General features: G+C 40.0%; 1 protein-coding gene across 3 annotated transcripts in view; it reads left to right on the top strand.

Moving 5' to 3' along the window:
- LOC108618503 (uncharacterized) overlaps window positions 1-19,416 on the top strand; it is a 31,613-nt gene extending 12,197 nt beyond the window's left edge. The window contains exons 2-8 of one of the 3 annotated variants that reach the window (XM_018014536.2): window positions 14,025-14,060; window positions 14,132-14,199; window positions 16,237-16,340; window positions 16,413-16,495; window positions 16,566-16,636; window positions 18,211-18,709; window positions 18,770-19,416. In XM_018014536.2, the coding sequence (XP_017870025.1) occupies window positions 18,215-18,709; window positions 18,770-19,273 (999 nt within the window). In that variant the 5' untranslated portion in view covers window positions 14,025-14,060; window positions 14,132-14,199; window positions 16,237-16,340; ... (1 more) ...; window positions 16,566-16,636; window positions 18,211-18,214 and the 3' untranslated portion in view covers window positions 19,274-19,416. Of the gene's footprint in view, window positions 1-14,024; window positions 14,061-14,131; window positions 14,200-15,991; window positions 16,153-16,236; window positions 16,341-16,412; window positions 16,496-16,565; window positions 16,637-18,190; window positions 18,710-18,769 lie in introns of those variants that run through there. The other 2 variants (XM_089474370.1, XM_089474371.1) reach the window with 2 other exon arrangements.
- The last annotated feature ends 738 nt before the right edge of the window (window positions 19,417-20,154 follow it).

The following is a 20,154-nucleotide window of genomic DNA, read 5'->3' as shown; positions in this document are numbered from 1 at the left end:
AGTGAGAGGGTGAGAGGGTGAGAGCGAGGAAGACAGGGAAACACGTCAGGACAATATGGTTATGCTTTGTGTTAGGATTGTTTGGTCTCTGGTTCGAACACGCATTTGTCGACAAAATAATAAACAGTTTGCGAGCTGCACACACACACACACACACATACAGACACAAGCACAGAAAGCATGTGAACAAAAGGCAACAAAATAAAAAGAAAAGAGAAAAGGAAAAGGAAAAACAGTGTACAGCTGCTATATAGAGAATCCGCATTCCCCATCGGACTCGGAACGCCAAATGCGAATTCGGACATTTGGGTTTGGTTTGGACGCTGCCGAGAGGGTGCTGGGCGCGAGAGAGTCAGCAACTCGATTGCTCAATGAGTTGCGAATGCTGAAAAATGTTTGCAAATATGCTAAAAGCGAACAGCACGAAATATCATAATACAAACATCCGAGCATCGAGTTATGAATCGAGTGCCAGACTCGGAATCAAACTCATGTTTCTTCATGTTTCTCTCGCGCTCGGTTTTTGCCAGCTGCCATTCATCACAAATGCACCAAACTAACAAAACTCGAGGATTACCAACATGGTAATCGTATATCAATTGAAATCGGCTAGCAATTGGTTGAGTGAGAACTTCTGTTATGCTCCCATCCAAAAACAAACACAAAAACAAAAATTGGGGGAAGAGAAACAAGAAAAATGAGATTGAACAACTTTGTTAGAGCAATGGATATGGATATGGATAATATACACAACAGCTAACGTCGTGAGCCATAAAATGGGGAAAAACAATAATAAAGCCAGGGAGAAGAGAGAAAAAGTTATTCAATTAATATTCATCTGCTGAATAAGGACTTTTGCACCCCTCTCAGCGCTTCTCATACAAATCAATTCACAAAAATTGATCGAAATTGAAGATGTGAGAAGTGGATGAATCTGAAAAGGATGAAAAGAGATATGAGAGACAAAAAGAAGAAATAATAGCAGAAGTGAGAGAAAGAGAAGGAGAGAGAGAGAGAAATCTTTAGTCAGACATAAAGCAAAACCAGATTAAGAGAGAGAGGTATCAAATAATGGGAAATAATTGAAGTGAGAAGGAAAATTAGATAGGAAAAGAAGATTTGGGAAAGGGAGACAAAGGAGAGAAAGAGAATAAGACCGTAAGGGAGTGCAATTTGGGGAAAAACGGAGAGATAAAGAAAAAGATATAAAGAGAGAGACGGAGAGGGAGTTACAGAAAAGGAAGTCTACAGAGATGAAACAAGATAGAGAAAGAGAGAGAGAGTGGAGAGGAAGGAGAGAAAGAGAATAAGACCGTAAGGGAGTGAAATTTGGGGGAAAATGGAGAGATAAAGAGAAAGATATAGTGAGAGAGGGAGAGGGAGTTAGAGAATGGAAGCCTACAGAGATGAAACAAGATAGAAAAAGAGAGAGAGAGTGAAAGAAAGAAGGAGAGAGAAAAAGAGAGAGAGAGAGAGTGAAAGAAAGGAGAGACAGGAAGAAAGGTGAGGTGATACACCACACACGAGACAACTCCGCTGCATAAAAGAGGGGCCACAGGAATAGAAATATACTAAGCAAACATACTCACATACAGTGAGAAAAGAGGGGAAGGAGAAGAGGAAAAATATATTATCATAGGTTCTATATAAGCTGTCAAAAACAATACATGCACGCCCACGCCCACGCCCACACCTTGCTTTCTGGGTAGGAAAAGCAATTGTCAATTGGCGTAAGTGAAAGGTGGAATTGGCATTTGTTTGCCATTTCCAATTTATATATTTATATTTATTTTAAAGACAATTTGTTGGCTCCAGTTGGATTTTGATTTGATTGTTTTTGCTTTGCTCCGGCCGGATCAAGGCGAGTTGAGATATCAGGAAACAGGTCAACTGGAAAAAGCGTTCAGGGTCAATTGATTCTAATTACTTGGCCCAGAATTGTTTTTAGCCATTGCGTAACGTTATTTGGGCAAAAAAAAAAAAAATGCACGCGTTGAAGCGTTCTATGCATTCAATTGGAAATACATAGGAATTGATAAAAAAAAAAAAAAAAAGAAGCAAAGGAGACAAAAGGACCTGGAGGTCTACAGGTCTGGGGCTGCCTGGAGCTCTGGGGGTTTGTTCTGTTTATCTGCAGGAATTCACCTTTCTGGCACGGCCAATAAAAATACATAAATATGAAAATCAAGCAGGCTGTGGGAGAGCGCGCGACAACTCTACAGAGTTGTCATACACACACACACACACACACACACACAACCAAACCAATGCCCCTCTTCCCCAGTCAGACGAATGTAATCAAGTGTATTCTGGTGAAATAATTGAAATTCTATTGAGTCACATTTCATTTATGTATGTACATCTTCCCCTCTCTGTCTCCCTGTCTCTCTATCTCGCTGTCTCATTTTCTCTTACATATATTTATGTTCGCTTTGCATAAATTTCAATACGGACTCGAATTTCCAATTTCCTATATATAAATTGAGCTACAGTAGATGTTCGCTTGAGTGAACTAATTAAAATCATGTCAACCTATCGATAATAAATATATTATGTTATGCAATTCCATTATAATATATCCCTTATGCCCATGCTCATGCGCATGGGTATGATCGATTTGCCATTCAATATGTTACGCCGGAAATTAAGTTGAGCTTTAGTCCTTTTAAGCCTAAAAACATATATAATCAACTGGTTCTAGTTCCGCGAACTGGGTTTTTTGAGCAATTACTGCACCGACTGCAGATAAGACTCTCAACCTGTTCTCATATGGAAATTACTGCCTTAAAGATTCATTTGCAATACGATTCACACGGCGAATTGGTTCTTCTGAGCACTTACCAAACTAGTTCTTTACTTTGGAAAGTAGATATAGCCTGTTCTCACTCCACAGATTATTATTCATAAAATCAAGCATATTCTTCCCGCTATTCATTCAACGCATCTAGTCGCTATGAGCACTTAACCACAGCTGAACCTGCTCTCAACTGCTTTACACTTCACAACTGCAGCTTGAATGGTTCCTCTCTCAATGGCTGTGCACAATGTGAACTGGTTCTTTTGAGCTTGCAGTAAGTTCCGCTGGACAGTGACTCTACTTGAAACAACTTCACGTCCCCATCCTCACTCTACAGCTGTTGCATGAAAGGCAAGTGCTCTCAAGAACTAGTTCTTTTGAACACACCCAACTATAGCTGAGCGTAGGCAAAGTTTTATTTGTTTGTGTTTCCTTTTCACTTCTAGGGCAAATAGCGGCAGACCGGGAACGGGGGCGTGTCAGGTTCACAGCTCATTTACTCTCCATTTAGTTATTCAGGGCGATATCTATATGCGATAGATAGTTGCTCTGTCTACAGATAGATGCGAAAGTATTTCGTGCGCACTTTCGCCGGCAAATGAGGAAAATGCAAATTGCGCGTTTTCACACTTATTCTTGCTGTTGCTGTTGCTGTTGCTGCTGCTGCTGCTGCTGTTGTTGTTGTTGTTGTAATTTTTCTTTTCAGTTTTTTGTGCACTTTATTTTCCCTGCACATTATGCGGCGGCGGCGGTGGCAGCGGTGGCTGTTGCTGCAGCCACATCCATTGCCACAGCTCGACCCCAGCATTGAGTTGTTGTCACACACACACACACACTCATACACACACACATGCAGCAGCGACACTTCCACAAATGGGGTCAGAAGTCTGCATTTTTCAATATCATTGGCGCCGAACGGTGGCTGCCAACACACACACACACACAGACATATAAATATACATATATACATATATATGCATACATGTGCATATAGGCACACACACTGGCACATGAAGCCAAATTTATGCATATGTGAACTTGGAAGAGGGTTGGCCCATAAGTATTTCGTACGCCCTGAACTTTATGTTAAAGCCTAAAGTATCAGATTCATATATATGTATACGCATATATACATATATACATATATATATTTATATGTTTATTTATATTGTGATGCAATCGATTGTTAACAAAGCAACAAATCTTATGCACGCACACAGGCAGACCCATACACATGCACACTTGTGCATACGAGATGAACTACATATGCATAAACACATTAATGCGTTTATATATATAAACACACATGCATTCTACTATATGTACATACAAACACTACCATATATTTACACACAAATCTCAATAAGGGAGAAATGTGACGAATTCACCTGCATTTACTGCAAAAATGTAATGACGAGGCCGAGCATACGTCGCTCTACTACGAAAGGTGGATTGAGCTATATAGTGTTTATTCAGTCTTCAGCCTAAGTCGATACATAGGATACAAAGGAAAGACTAGCATTCTCTCATATCCATCATATAGTTTATTATATCGAACTCTGACTTTTACTTTTTTCTATAAATTTAAAATACAGTCGAGTGTCGATAATTTGTACCCCGCTAAATCGAAATTCCCTATAAATCGAAAAAAGTTCTATCCCCTTGAAAGAAATTTGTTCTTAATAATTCTCGATAATTTTCGATAATTTGAATTTCTGTGTAAATCGAAAAAAAACTGATCCCGTTGCCATCTTGAATTATCGGTATTCTACTGTATGTAGTTTTCAGTTTGTCGAAATACAATTGTATTAAATCTCAGAGGGTTTTGAATCTCTTGCTCCCTCGGTTTCTATTATAACTGATCAGACCTTACTCTGTAGGAAGACTATTCTCAATTTCCTCAGCTGGAACTCTAAGTTTGGTATATTCAAGTTTGCTAAGTACAAAAAGGTGTCCATATATCTGTCTATACTACTCAAAATGTGAAACATTATCTATTCAGGGCATTAGGTGGCCGTGCATTAGTGTAAAAATAAGTTCTATATATATCTACATAAACCACGATACGCATCAATACTGTGATACGTCCTCAGTATATGCCAAGAGCTCAACTGCTTCTAGAGGGTAACTACTAGTCGGGCATCTGACTGATCTTAGCACTGTGAACGAGTCCAGTGCGGCGTGTCAAAATTTTTGATGTGCGCCATTTTGTGGCGTCTGTCGCTGGCCTTCGCCCTGCTTTGTGTGCACGCGTGTGTGTGTGTGCAAGTGCTGTTGACCTTGGCAGCGAGGCGCGTGCGGCATGCGGCATGCGGCAACCTTTATAATGGGAGCTTAAATTCATTTACATATCGTATAATGCATGCTCGTATCATCATATTTGTATAGCGACTTGAATGTGTGTTTAATTACTTCGGCAAAGCACACACACGCATATGGTCTCTCTCTCTCTCTCTCTCTTCTCGCTCGCTCCATCTCTCTCTGTCACACAGACACACCCAGCACAGGCCCCCACATCGACAGTTGAAGTTTTAAGCCTCGCCTCGCACGTGAACGCCCGCAAGTATGCAGCAAATTTGTTAAGCCGCATCTGTGCGGAAAATCTGTCAGGCCCAAAGCACCAGCGACTTCCAAAAGTAACCCCCCCCCCCCCCCCACCCTCTCGCAACCCCTTTCGTACCAGCGCCGCCCATGGCCTTAGAATTGTAAGACTTAAGCAGTCGCGTAATTGGCGCAACTTTTCGCCCAGCCACATGCAATGCAGTCATTCGCATGAAAGATATCAAATGCACATAGTATAGCTCTCTCTATGTGCATATTACGTATACGTATATAGTCTGAAATATAGATATAGAGGCAAACACATATATGCACATTAGATTTGCTAGTATGCGAGTCGTTTATTAATTGGTTTCATGACTATTTAACATATGCAGCTCAGTAGATTTTCAGAGGGATTCGAGCTTGAGACATTTCTTGTATATCATTTGCCATTGGGATCATAGACTTTGTTATCCTGAACCCATGGAAAATGGGAATTCAGGATATAATGAAATCATCGCAGACCCCATAAAGTGCATATAATCCTGAACAGGGCGACGAGCTGAGTCGATATAGCCCTGTCCGTCTGTCCATTTGAACGCCGAGATCTCAGAAGATATAAGATCTAGAAATTTTGCATATAGACTTGTGTATATCATATGCAATACAAGCTTATCATATTTTTTCGATAATCCATTCGATATATTTTGTATCAAGAATAATCGATAAATTGATTTTGTTTTTTCAGCGTAATTTGAACACTTTTACAATTCGATTTGAAATTAGATTTTGCATACAGCATTAGAATATCAGCTTGGAGGGTTCAGGGTCTCGACTAGAGCTTTTTTACAGGTTTTTGTGTGCGAGTACCTGAAGACCATTGACTGTATAGATATATGAAAGCACACGAATAGAAAGTCTTCTCCTGGACTCGAACACCTCCAACACCTGAGATTCTAATAACAATGAGACTCGTATGAGCGCCTTTGTTTGCATGGAAGGACTCAATGGATCATACTCACATAAACTATGACGTAGACTAAAAAATTAGGGCTGGGCACGCCTAATAGGCTAGCGCAGCCCTGTCGGCATTTGCATGTAGGCTAAGAAATATTATTGAAATAGTTTAATTCCAACCACGCTTGGGCTAGTCTAAAAGCTCCTTGATAGCTTCTGGCTAAGTTCAACTCAATAAGCCTTGCGCTTTACACACATTAACAGGCTACTCTCAAAGCAATTCCACACATGCATCGACTGTATATTGATATTTATGGAACATAAGCCAACAGTTTTTGTGTTTTGCCTTATAGGAAATTAGGGTCAAGCGAAAGTAATAGTGGGGCACACACACACACACACACACATCCGCATCCGCATCAGACAGACTTGGAAAAATGATAATTGATAATGCAAACCAAGTTGAACCGAGCAGTGTGCGAAAAGCTGCAAAATTTAAGTGGTTTATTGCGAACTCTGTGCGTCACAGAGGCACAGAGTGACTAAGAGAGAGCGAGAGAGCAATAGCTGATGGGTGCTGCTCGGTTATTTTTGTTCTTTTTATTTTGGGTAGCGTAAATAAAGCATAAACAAGACTAAACAAAAATCCCTGACGAGCTGTTATTTGCATTTTGTTGATTAAGCAAATTTAAAACTTTGCTACCGAAAGAGACGGCGAGCGATTGTGAGAGCGAGAGCGAAAGAGAGAGAGAGAGGGGAAGGGAGTCGAAGACAGAAACCAAACGACAGGTGGCGTGTGTGTGTGTTGCACGCGTTCATTTTGCTGGACTTTTCTTTACTTTGCCGGATTTTGCTTTTGGTTTAGTTCGGTTCTTTTCTCTTTTTTAGTTTTTTTTTTTTTTTTTTTTTTTTTTTTTTTTTTTTTGGTGGAGTTCGGAACGAACTGGCAACCAAATGCAGCTTAAAGTTATTACACTTCAGCACAATTGAAAGCAGCAACAGAGCACACACACACACACACACACACAGACTGTAGTACACAGACTCATTCACACATTTCCAAAATACTCTGGAGGGCTGCCGCAATGCTTCCTCTGACTGAAACTTTTGTGTGTTGGTTAGCGTGCATTAGTAGTAGTACATATGTGTGTGTGTGCGTATGTGCTAGTGTTGGAAAACTAGCCAGTTGGTCAGTCGAAAAAATAGTAAAAAACTTTTGCTTGGCACTCGAGCAGCGACTGTGTTTGCGTTTGCCACTCAAGTGCGAGTTATTAAGCGAGTTAGTTTTACGGATTTTCCTATCAAATTTATTTGTTGTTTGCTTTTACCTGCACACACACACACCCAGGCAAACTTGGGGTCCCTTTCACACTCAGAGGCATCAGTCCTCTCGCTCCCTCTATCTGATTTTCAGCTTTAGCCCATTGATTGGACTTCTCATTGTTCGTTCCCTTCATTCACTTCACTTCATTTGATTTATTCATTTGTTGAGACACTCGTTCCGTGCCATTTTCTCTGCTTACCAATTTCTTGTTTCGTTTTTCAATAAAGCTTTGCATGAGCTGCGAAATTGTGAAGAGCGTGAAAAAGAAACACCTCGAAACACGAGAATAATACTCAAACTACATACATATATGGAGACAGCAGCTTTATAAACGGAGCAGACTCGATTCCTTAAAAGTATAGCGACAATGATGTACATAGCTAATAAGTAATAGTCATGAGTAATGAGTAATGAATGATGACTGATTAATGATGACTCATGACTGATGAGTAATGAGTAATGAGTATTGAGTATTGAGTAATGAGTAATGAGTAATAAGTAATGAGTAATGAGTAATGAGTAATGAGTAATGAGTAATGAGTAATGAGTAATGAGTAATGAGTAATGAGTAATGAGTAATGAGTGATAACTGTTAACTGTTAACTGTTAACTGATAACTGATAACTGATAACTCATAACTGATAGCTGAGGACTGAGGACTGATGCCTGAGGACTGAGGACTGATGCCTGATGACTGATGGCTTATTACTGATAACTGATGACTGACGACTGATGAGTGAATGTACAGAGATAAACGATTATATATATTTGTCCTCTTCTACTTTCGACTGCTTTATTAGACATATCTTTTTATATTAAATCATATTTAAATTTAGTTTGCAGCTGGAATTCTCTCCTTTTTCGAGTTCGTTTCCTCTTAAACATCTTTATCAACTGCTTTATTTCGTGGCCTTTGTTACGCTTATTGTAGCCATCATTTACGACTGCTGCCGCTCCAATTACTTAACATGCAGCTGAAGTACTTGAACTCCAAAAAAATACAAATAAAAATGGAAAACAAGAAAGAAACTTTAGCCAAAAGCCGAAGGCTGTCGCCCCACCAACGGCCAAACATTGTCGCAACGCATTCAATTTAACTTTCACAATTGCAATCGCATTGGCATTGCGACATTCACTTTTCATTTTTAGCTCCCTCCCCAACCGCCCTTTCAGAAAAGCCCACCCCCCCACACTACAGCCTCTAGTCCCAGTCTTGGGGCGGAGTTGAAGCCTGCTCTGGCGCCACATGCGCCACATGACCACAGGCCATAACTCATGACCATCCAGTCCGGCAGCGTTCCCCTCCCTTCAGTGCCACGCCCCTGCCCCAGCCTCCCTCTCCGGACTTGTTACCACTTGGCATCATTTTTCGGCGTCAAGTTTGCAACGCCCGTTCATTCATTCAATTGTCACAGCTCACATGCACCCGATCCCTCTCTCTCTCTCTCTGTCTCTCTTTCTCTCCCTCTCCTCCCTCTCTCTCTCTCTTTCGCTCGCTCTCATGCAGCCTGTGTCGCATTCAGTTGTTGTTTTCAATGTCACTTTGTCAGCTTATTGTTTCGTTTGCTGCCAAACCAAAAGCCCCCTAAGTCTATATAAAAATCAGTGCAAAGTGCGAAGTTTTTGTTTGGTCTCCGTCAGAAGGCAGCTTCTATGTCCTAATGCAGCTGCCAAGTGGGTTTTGCAACACTTGGAAGTAATTTTTAAGTGTGGAATCAAATACTACTGTCTGGTGGCATCATGTGTATGTACAGTACTATGGTATAGGTTCTCGGACTCCTCTACTTCAATGCTCGTGTGCTCTTATACTCCTTATCTTAAGAACTGGGAGATTCTGAAGCATTGATATGTACTTTTGTTTTTCTCTTCTACCCTTATGCTCTTCTTCTATTCTTATACGCTCATACTCTTCTATTCTTCGAGTCTTCTATTGCGCTCTTCTTTTTTTCGATTCTTCTATTCTTCTGCATTATTACGCTTATACTCGTACACTCTTATACTCATATCGTTTGCTCACGTGTTTTTCCAATTTTAAACGAAGCAAAATTGAGCATTCCAGAAAAAAGTGAGAAAAAGAAGCTGTACGAAAATAGACGTTGAAAATACGCGAAAAAGTACAATGGGCATGTGGTGTAAACAGTTTGCGGGCCATGTTTCTATTGTTGTTTGCCTATGTTTGTGTGTGTGCTGGCATTATATACTGTTGTTTTTTTTTTTGTTGTTTTTGTTGTCATGCTTTTTTGTTTGCTGCTTGGCCCAGAGAGCAGAAAGAAGCAGAGTGTAAAGTGCAAGTTGGCAGCTTGGCCGCTTCCGTTTCCGCTTTAGCTTTGGCATCGCTGCAGCCAGCGGCAACAGCAGCAGCAGCAGCAGCAGCAGCAATAACAGTAACAATGGCAACAGCAGTTGACTTCACATATACACACACGTACACACACACACACATATATATATACTCACACACATGTGACATTCGCTTTCTTGTTGCCTACTTTTTGGCATTGCTTAAAATCACGACAAAAGTTGTCGTTGCTACAGGTTGTTGTTGTTGCTGTTGCTGTCGCTTGTTTGTCTGACAACAACAACAACAACAGCAACAACAACTGCAATAACAATAATGCCCACAAATATGTAACAGGCAAAGCAAGGCAGCTACAACAACCGCAATATCAATAGAAAAAAACTTTTGCTGCAGGTTGCTTCAGGTTGTTGCTGTTGTTGCTGTTGTTGCCCGTGTTGTTGATTTTACCTGCTGCAATTTCGCAATACGTTTGCCTTTTTTTCTGCTTCTTGTTTTGCCTTTTTAATGCCAGTTGACAGTAAGCAAGTCCATAGACACAAACGCAGACGCCCGAAAGAGACAATCGGACAACAGAGAAGAGATAGTTGCATAGCAGCGAGTGCGTTGTACAATGCTCTAACATAGAGTTAAAAGCCTTAGATGTGGCACTCAATCGAATGAAGAGACATATGTGTGAAAAATTAGCAAGAATTAGCAATAAGAATACGAAATACATTCAAAATCTTACTTAGCTTAGTTTAGCTACACAATTTCAACTAATCTGGAATAAATATTGTTGCTATAACGTAAGAATGCTAACATAAAAATATAGAAAATCGTTTTTCTAGTATTAGAAAACATAGAGGTCACGATTCTCTTTTCTCTTCGGCTCACGAAAATGAGATTTTCGATCAAATTTAGAGAGTATTAAAGGCTGCTATGTAGCATGGCATTATTTTTTGAAGGCAACTTGGCTGGTTTGAAAAGGTAATGCTGGGTAATTGGCAAAAGGGAAAAGAAAATCTTGGCACACAGTCGAAGGCAAAGCGAGAGAGGCCAAGTCAAAGTCAAAACCAGCTGCCTACAAAAAATGGCGTCAAAGCTATTTGCAGGAGCCGAAAAGTAGGCAATGCAATTATCATAACCATTATGGGGAGAACTACAAGAAGAAGAAGAAGAAGATGGGCAAGTGTATCGTTAATAGAGACATAGACACGTTTAAGGCTAAAAAGAGGCAAAGGGGGAAGTAACCCAGGGATAGCAAAAGGATTTTAAATAGAAATTGGGCAATAAAAAAAAGATATATAGATATTCTCAAAGAAGGCATAGCAAAGTAGTAAACATGTGACGACATGCTCTCAGCAATAAATAAATATATATATTGAGGCAGAGCAATATGTATATATAGACCTAAAAATGTAGGTATACTATGTAGACTCAGTCCTCGATTGAGCTCAAAAGTGACAAGTGCTATTAGCGATACTAAGATTTCAAATAATATCTCGAAGATTATGATAAGTAACAGATTGTATGGTTTACATTTTCTCCATGGGTACTGAGAGGCAATTGGCTCAGATTTCAGAAAAATGAGCAACATCAAAAATTTACACACAAATATAAAGTTTTTTTATACTCATTCACGAAAGTGAATCAGTATATTGGTTTTGTGCAATGTCCGTCTTGCTGTCCGTCCGTCTGTCCGTCTGTCCGTCTGTCCGTCCGTCCGTCTGTCCGTCTGTCCGTCTGTCCGTATGAACGCAATCTATTTCGGCGCTATTGAAGCTAGAGACTTGAAATTTGGAACACATACTCGTGTATATCTCCGATTTATAAAGTGTTAAAATTTTCCCGATCCGCCCACTAGGGGCGTGGCAAATCGGAAAATGCATTTTCCGATATACCAGAAATCATGTTTGTTGAAGAGCTAGAAAGCTGAAACTTGGTATGTAGGTCCGCGTTGACCACCCAAGATCACGAGCTATGGCGGATATATCTACGCCCATTGGGGGCGTGGCAAATCGGATAAAACTGTATCTCCTAAAGTTGTAAACCTAGAATGCTGAAATTTTGCACGTCAGCTAATGGTATGATTCTATAAAGTCTGAAGATAAATTATAAGTCTACGCCCGTTGGGGGCGTGGCAAATCGGACATGAAGATATAGTGATTTTTTAAATTCTCCTATATTTTGGACACTATTGATGGCAGAGACCTCAAATTTTGTACATATACTCGGACTGATCACCCAAGACCAAAAAGTTTTGTCGGATATATGTCCGCCCACAGGGGGCGTGGCAAACCGCAAAAGTTTATATCTCCTAAAGTATAATAGCTAGAAGCTTCAAATTTAGATAGTTGAGTTACTGGTAGCCTCCTCTATCGATTCCCCAAAAATAATTTTTACGCCTCTTTAGGGGCGTGGCATATCGAAAAATACCCTGTAATTTTCACATTTTTTTAGGGTAAGCATTCAAACTTTGCAGTTAGGGTAACGTTATCTCTTTCTAAAAACTGACCAAAAATGAGGTGTCTACGCCCAGTTGGGGCGTGGCAAATCGGAAAAACCTGTATATTCTACAGTATTAGAACGAAACTTAACTACTAAATTGTTGATGGGATGTGAATGAGTATTCCGCAGTCGGTAACGCCCGACTGCAACGTTCTTACTTGTTTTTTTCTTTTTTTTCTTTATTTGTTAAAGCCATACGCGGTTTTTCAATACAAATATAAAGTGACTCTTAAGTTTACACACAAATAGTTTTACTCACTTCATTTTATAAAATAATCAATTTTAAAAAATTACTCACAAATATATATATTTTTTTTTCGGTTCAAGATCTAAGAACGGTTACAATTCTGAATACATATGTATGTAAGTAGATAATATCAAAGCACAATAGTCTTATCAATGAAAAATATAGTAAATAAAGCCGTTCATTCACAAAGAGCTGAAGTAATTGTGGAATTTTTCCGACTTGAATAAATTAAAAAATATCTATCTGAAAGTTGGATTATGATCTTCAAGAGATAATTTAATATATATATATATATATATATATATATATATATATGTATTAGATCATATCAAATTACCCTACTATTGGGTAACATCCTTATAGAAAGAGAGAGGCAGAGAGAGACAGATACAATAATATATATAGATGTATTTTAACCTTTAAAGAAATCTGAAAAAAGAAAATGATAGTAAGATATAAAAGGAGGTGAAACAACAATAAGTAATATCTAAACTATATGTAAGCATCCAATCACAACAGATAGAACAAGAAACTTGGGTACTTTTCCGAATAGGAAGTGAATAGGCTTTGACTTATAATCATCAAGAATCTATACACAAAAAGTTAAAAAAAATAATCAATATCAAAAATTCACTCACAAATCGTTTACTCAAATATTCGTATATCCAGTCTTATATAGGCGGATACAATCTTCAGATCGTCATTAAACACGCACATGGTAAATAAATCTTTTTGCTCGCATATTTCCGACTTATAAATATTTAATAATATCTATACGAAAGTTGGATTACGATCTTCAGGAGATATTTGCATATATATGTATGTAGATCTCATATTAAATTACCAAGCAAGTATTTGGCTACTACGAATGAATGAATTAATTATTTTGTGATTGGATGACATCCTAATAGTTGAAGTAAGGATAGAGCTAGAGAGAGCAAGAGAGAGAGATAAAGCAAGGGAGAGAGATAGAGATATAGAGAGAGAAAGCTCCAAAGACAAAAGCAGTTGTATTTCAACCTTATAAACAAGTTGGATATAGAAAAACAAATAAAATAAGTAATATCTAAGCGATATGCTTTTCAACAGATAATACAAAACAATTTGTTACTTGTCCATCATTGTATTATCAAAATGTTTACTTTTCCCAATGCGAACTGAATAGGCTTTGACTTGTATGTCACAAGTAAACATATCATCAATAGGAACTGAATAGGTTTAGACTTATATTTTAACAAACACGAAACACATCAAACGTACCCACAAATAATTTTTATAAAATTTAAACTTTTTTTTTTATTTATTTTTTCAATATCAAACAATTCACTCCCAACGTTTTTTCTCAAATATTCGTATATCCATTCCTATATAGGCGGATGCAATCTTCAGCTGGCAATTGAATATATATGTAAGTAGATTATATTAAATTATCATGATAGTAAATAAATTATTTAGTAAATCCTTTTTACTCACTATTAGCCCCACTCATCTGTGTCTGTATTGAAATTTTCCCGACTCAAATATTCTCCGGCGGATTTAGTAGATATGTAAGTAAAAATCATCTCAAATTATATAAGAATATATAAGTACATATGCATATATGGTGTATGTATGTATTTGTGTAAGGTTAGGGATTGAGATCCACATATTATCTATGGAGCTGGCGCTCTATAAGAGCATCTATGCGCACTGTTATCCAGCCTTAAATCGAGTGAAAAACATTAACTTTTCTGATGACTTAAGCTCGTCAACTACAATCTCGTTTGAGCCAGAGCCAGAGCTGCGGCTGTCAACTGTCGTCACTCATGGATAGCCGGCTATATATGTATGTGTAGCACGTTCAGCTCAGCGCTAAAACAATGCGATGCAATTAACAATTATATGATAGCTATAGAATTAATTTTGTGGGTAGCAATGTTAAAGTGACGCAGCGGATCTTATCAGCAATCAGCAGCTGTTGTTGTTGTTGTTGTTGTTGTTGCAGTGGCCTCATCAAATGCGCTGCTTAAATGAATTATGCGCTCTTAAATGGATTTCAAGGCGAGAGGCGATATCATAAATGCAGCATCGATTGCCATGTAATTGTCATAATTAACTGCCACACATAGTCAGTGTGAGAGAGAGGAGGGAGGGCTGGTGGAGGGGCAGGGTGAGACGGAGACTTGAACGTGTGCAAAAGATAAAACGGCTTACGCAGCGTATACGCAATATTTGCCTATGCTTGCTTGCCTGCCTCATATTAAGCAACTCACTTGCCGCCGTGGGGCGGAAAGGTGCGGGGTGGATATAAATTTAATTATTTTTCAATCAACCAGCAACAAATCTCCGTGTCTCCCCCACTCATTTGTGTATTTAGTTTGGCGCTCGGCACGTCCAAAAATTTAATGACTGCTTTGTGCCGTGGCGCTGCAGGTGTTGCCCCAGCTAAGCTCCGGGCAGAGTCTGTCGGTCTCCCAGTCGGGCAGCTGCCCATTCGCATGCATTTTTCGCCTACTTTTTCTTGCTGAGCGACTGAGAAACTGCCGCAGCTTCAGTTCGTCAAGCAACGAAACTTTGGCTCACTTTTAACACCCATAACCCAGTTTTTGTGCCATGCTCTTGCTGACATTTTAATTAAATCCCTAAACGAGAGGATTCAGCATCTCTCTCCCTCTCTCCCTCTCCCTCTCTCTCACACTCTTTATCACTGTCTGCCGTTTCATGTATGGCTGCAGTTACCCAGGAAACGCACTGACATTGGCCCCAATTCTCGCATACAACTCAATCGGCAGCTGTGTTGACATCCTCGCCTGCTGCCTCAGCTCCATCTCTACCTGCGCCAACAGCCAAAAATCTCATCTCATATGATCTCCGGCACACACTCGCACACACTCGCACACATACACACACACACAACACAGGCACTCTGCGCCGCATTCAAGTGCATTGCTACTTGAAACTTTCTCTCTCATTCTCTATCTGTCTCTCTTAAGAGTCTCCCAAACAAGTTGTCACTGGTTCGAGTCCCGCTGGGTAGCAAAATAAAATAATTGAAATGCCAAAGGCTAATGTTTAATCAATAAAGTAGTGCAACGAATAACAAATAGAAAGTCAAAATCGAACCTTGAAGAGCATGAAAACAACTTGGAAAAACCGTCTCTGGCTCGAATCCCAATGAGAATGGCAACAGCCTTAGGCTAATGCTCCATCAAAGGCTTCAATATTTAGCTTGACTATATAGTCAAGGATATACCGAAAACAACTGTAAATCGATCCCAATGGGAACTGAATAGGCTTCGACTCAGATTTCAGAAAAATAAGTAATGTCAAAAATACTTGTACTTTTCAATAGGAACTAAATAGGCTTAGTCTCATATTTTAACAAACACGAAAACATCAAACATTTATACACGAATAGTTTTGATCAAATTTAACAAACAAAAATTTATATAAGAAATTCACTTAAATTGTTTTCTCTTGCCCAAGTATTCTTATTTCCATAACGCGGATAGTATCTTCAGGTGAACATTCCATATATATAATATTATAGTTTACTATTATTAAAGACGCACATGATAAATAAACCTTCTTTTACTCACACATAGCTGAACTCATCTATATCTTTGTGGAATTATTGTTGACTTAAGTATATTGAATAATATCCATCCAAATAACAGAAATAATCTTCAGTTAATCATCTAATATACATGTAAGTACGAGTATACCATGATATTACTAATGACGCAGGTCTAATGACGTAAATCCTTTTACTCACATATAGCTGAACTCATCTGTATCTTTGTGGAACTATACCCGACTTAAGTATATTGAATAATATCCATCCAAAGGATAAATTATCTGCAGGTAATCATTGAACATATATATATTATTAATGATTCACTAGCTAATTAATTCTTTTTTTACTCACATATAGCTGAACCCACCTGTATCTTTGTGGAGTTCTTCCCGACTTTCTCTATCCGTGGTAATTGAATATTTGAATATGTAAGTAGAGCATATCAAATTACCATGATTTTATTAATGACACTCATAATGGCAATCAGATAGCTAGCTAAATAATAAATAGCTGCTTAGACAAGGGTTTCGCATTTCCTCTGACCCGCATGCCCTCCCCTGCACTCGCCTGGCCACAAAGATTTCTATCTGGCCGAGTAAAAGCAGAAGAAGAAGAAGAGTACGAAGTCTTTTCCGATATGCTCGCCTGTTTATAGTCGCCCATGCTCATGCTCAGGGCTTGTGGCATTATTCATTGAGGAACTTTTGAAATGTTTATTTATTGGCAGCACCAATCGAGTTTCCCACGTCAAAAAATGTTTTTAGCTCCCTGCGCGTTGGGGCTCCAGCGCCCGCCCCTGCGCGCCAACCCTTGCTAGCATGTGAAAAGAGTTGTCAGTTTCAGTTTGAGTTTCAGTTTTTGAGTTCGAGTCGGGAGAGTCCTAACAAATATTGTTATCGAAACAAGTCCAAAGAAGCAAACGTCTTATTGTTTGCCTTTGTGAAAATGTATTTTCATGCATTTCAAATGAGCGTGAACAGCATGCGGGGTATCTTGGTTGTCTGACCATGCAGAGTCTGCTCTGACTGCTTGAATCCACCTATAGTTGCTTGTCGATAACTCGTTAAATATCTATATCATTAAATATCGATATCGCAACATGATCAACTTTTTTTCCCCTTCTCTCTGTAGAAGTTCGCACGGCTGGTCACAGGGCATCTACTAGTCGTACCCATTTGCCTTGCTCAAGCTAACTTTTCCCTTTCAGCATCATCATCGGTGTAATCATAATCATACTCAGTTACCCACTGTGTCCACTGTCCTGCCTCACCAGCCACTTCTCCTCTCCCACTGCTTCGACTGCTTTGCAGGTTATGTGTGGTCTTCTTCTTGTTGTTTATCCACTGGCAACTGCTTCTTCTGCTTCTACTTCTGCTTCTGCTTCTGCTTCTACTTCTGCTTCTTCCACATCATCTCCCGCGCATTACTGTTGTTGGCCTACATACGTTTGGCATATCGTTAACGTTGTTTTGGTTTTGGCTTCGTCTATACGTCTAGCTATCCACCACGCCCCTGCCACAGCAACAGCCCTACTCCCTCGTCTCCTCCTCGTCTCCCTTTAACCCATTTACCCAAGCATCCGTCCCGCTGCGTAGCGCGTTTGTCTGTGCTTATGAGCACATCAATTCCTTGCCTCCACAAACCTCTGTGCCTGCCCCGCCCTAGCCCCACATATGGTTTCTTGCTGACTTCTTGTCGCCTCTTGGCACAATGAACCAGGGCTGCGTAGTCTTCAATTTGGTTTTCTTAATAGAGGATAGAAGAAAGCAAGAGCAAAAAGGATAGAAGATAGCAGAAGACAGAAGACAGAGACCGAGAGAGAGAGAGCGAGAGAGAGAAACAGAGTATCCTCTGACTTTCTATATTCCTCTGCTCAGCTTTTCCAAGTCAAGCAGCCCATGCACATTCAACTCGATCTCCAGATGAGAACGAGAAAATACAGCTCATCAAATCAAATCAATTGCTACATATATTTTCTGAAGTCACACCAATATTCTTACAGCTAAATGCCAAAAGTAGTGAGCACCATTCTGAGCATATTGAACCAGCCTATCGATGGCTGCCGTGATAGGCCCAGAAAGGGGGTAAAGCGCCAGCATGAACCGGGAGACGCAATTGAGCGCGAGTTCGCACCGCCTCGCCAGATGCGTCGCATCGGGGACGCAACCAACGAGCCAGATAATGCTGAGACCGTGATTGAAGAACAGAAAGAAACCGTTAATACCAATGCTGAGCAGGGCAGTGACGACGTGGACAAGGGTGAAACAAATGCAGATGCCGATGTGGAGATAGAGGCTGAACCAGAATCACAACCACAACCGCAACCAGAACCAGAGCCAGAACCAGAGCCAAAGCCGGAACCGGAGCGAGCACCAGAACCAGATGTGGAACAAGCCGTGGAGACCGCTGCAGAAGAGCAGGCAGCAGCGGGAGCTGGCGCAGAAGTTGCCGAATCCGATGTTCCGGCTACTACGGCTACTGAGACCGTTGCGGATGTAAAGGTGAAACACATCATTAATCTAATGCCTGAGCTCAATCACAGTAGATCTCTTCACATGCAGCCTCAAGATGCCTTATGGTGGAGCAATAGCAAGGGCATTGTGAATCAATCCAATAAAGGTGCTCCGGAGACTGTAGGCGTCGAGCCGGTAGAGGTTGCCAAGAAGCTGAAAAAGAAGGCCAAGGCCGATGCTAAAGCTAAGCCGAAGCGTCTGGCGCACAAGCGTCCAAAGGCTAATAATCGTAAGGAGGGGAAGAAGGGATCTGATGCAGAGGCTTCTGGCGATCAAGCTAATACAACCAATGTCGTCAAAATGAAGGCCGTCAAGAAACCAAGGCAGAAGAAGCCAAAGGCCAAGAAATCCAAGCCAACCTTGCTTGTTGGTCGCAACAAGGCCAAGTTTGTCCCGGCTCCCAGGCGTCGTTACTCGAAGAAGACTAATAAGAAGACCCTCCCTCGGGCAAAGCGTTCCATTCAGCCCATTGGAAAGCCGAAATCCAAGCAAATCAAGCAAATCAAGCAAATCAAGCAAATCAAACAAAAGAAACAAAAGAAAAGGACTTAAGCCCAGAAACCGCGTATACTGCCTTATCGATGTCTATTCAAAATTTTAACTGAGTTTCCTCTAATCACTTCTATTCTAAATTAAATATTTAATTGTTTTTTAGTTCAATAAAGTAAAAATGCTCTCGTCCTAGAAAAAAAAAAAGCTAATCTAATGTCTTTCAACTTTGCAGCTGTGAGAAGATCGTATTGGTGTGATATTAGGACGTTGTGGTAGCTACAGTTACTGGGACAGATATTACGGCGACTTTGTAATACCCGTGAGAATTGGCAATTAAGAGATGTATTGTCTGTAGGAGAGAGACAGCTATACTTATTGCTGAATGTGAGAGCTCCAGCTGTTGCCTAGTGAGAGCGAGAAGACTCTTGTGTCCTCTGCATAGAGTCGACAAACGAGAAGATTTCGAATAGCAAGTCGAAAGAGGGTCTTGAAAATAAGCAGAGTAAAAGGCAGAGTTCTAGTAGAAGGCAATAATATTATATCTAAGAGCTAAGAGAGAAATTGTCAAATTATTGCTCTGAATACACATTTTTAATCTATTCTATATTAGCATAACAAATGTTGTTGACAAGAAACTTGTCAAATAGAAACGGCAAAGATGGCAATGAAAAATAAATGAAAAATAATGTTTCAAAATATAACTGTGAGACACGAATTGGCAGACCAAGCCAACACACACACACACACACACGCGTTTGGGGCTTGCCGCTTTTAATTATTGCTTGTTGTGCAGCCCTCGCAGCAGTCGCAGACATTTTGGCTTCAATCAAAACTCACGCAGCGCAGCTCGCACAGCGGCCGCGCACAGTGCGTATGCGTATTTTAGCGCAATTTATATTGCTTTCAGCATGTGAGCGCATGTGTGTATGTGTGTGTGTGTG

Source organism: Drosophila arizonae, chromosome X (assembly GCF_054131065.1).
Source record: "Drosophila arizonae isolate 15081-1271.41 chromosome X, UAZ_ARI_1.0, whole genome shotgun sequence".
In the NCBI taxonomy this organism is placed as follows: Eukaryota; Metazoa; Arthropoda; class Insecta; order Diptera; family Drosophilidae; genus Drosophila; species Drosophila arizonae.
This window is presented reverse-complemented; position numbering and strand designations above follow the sequence as displayed.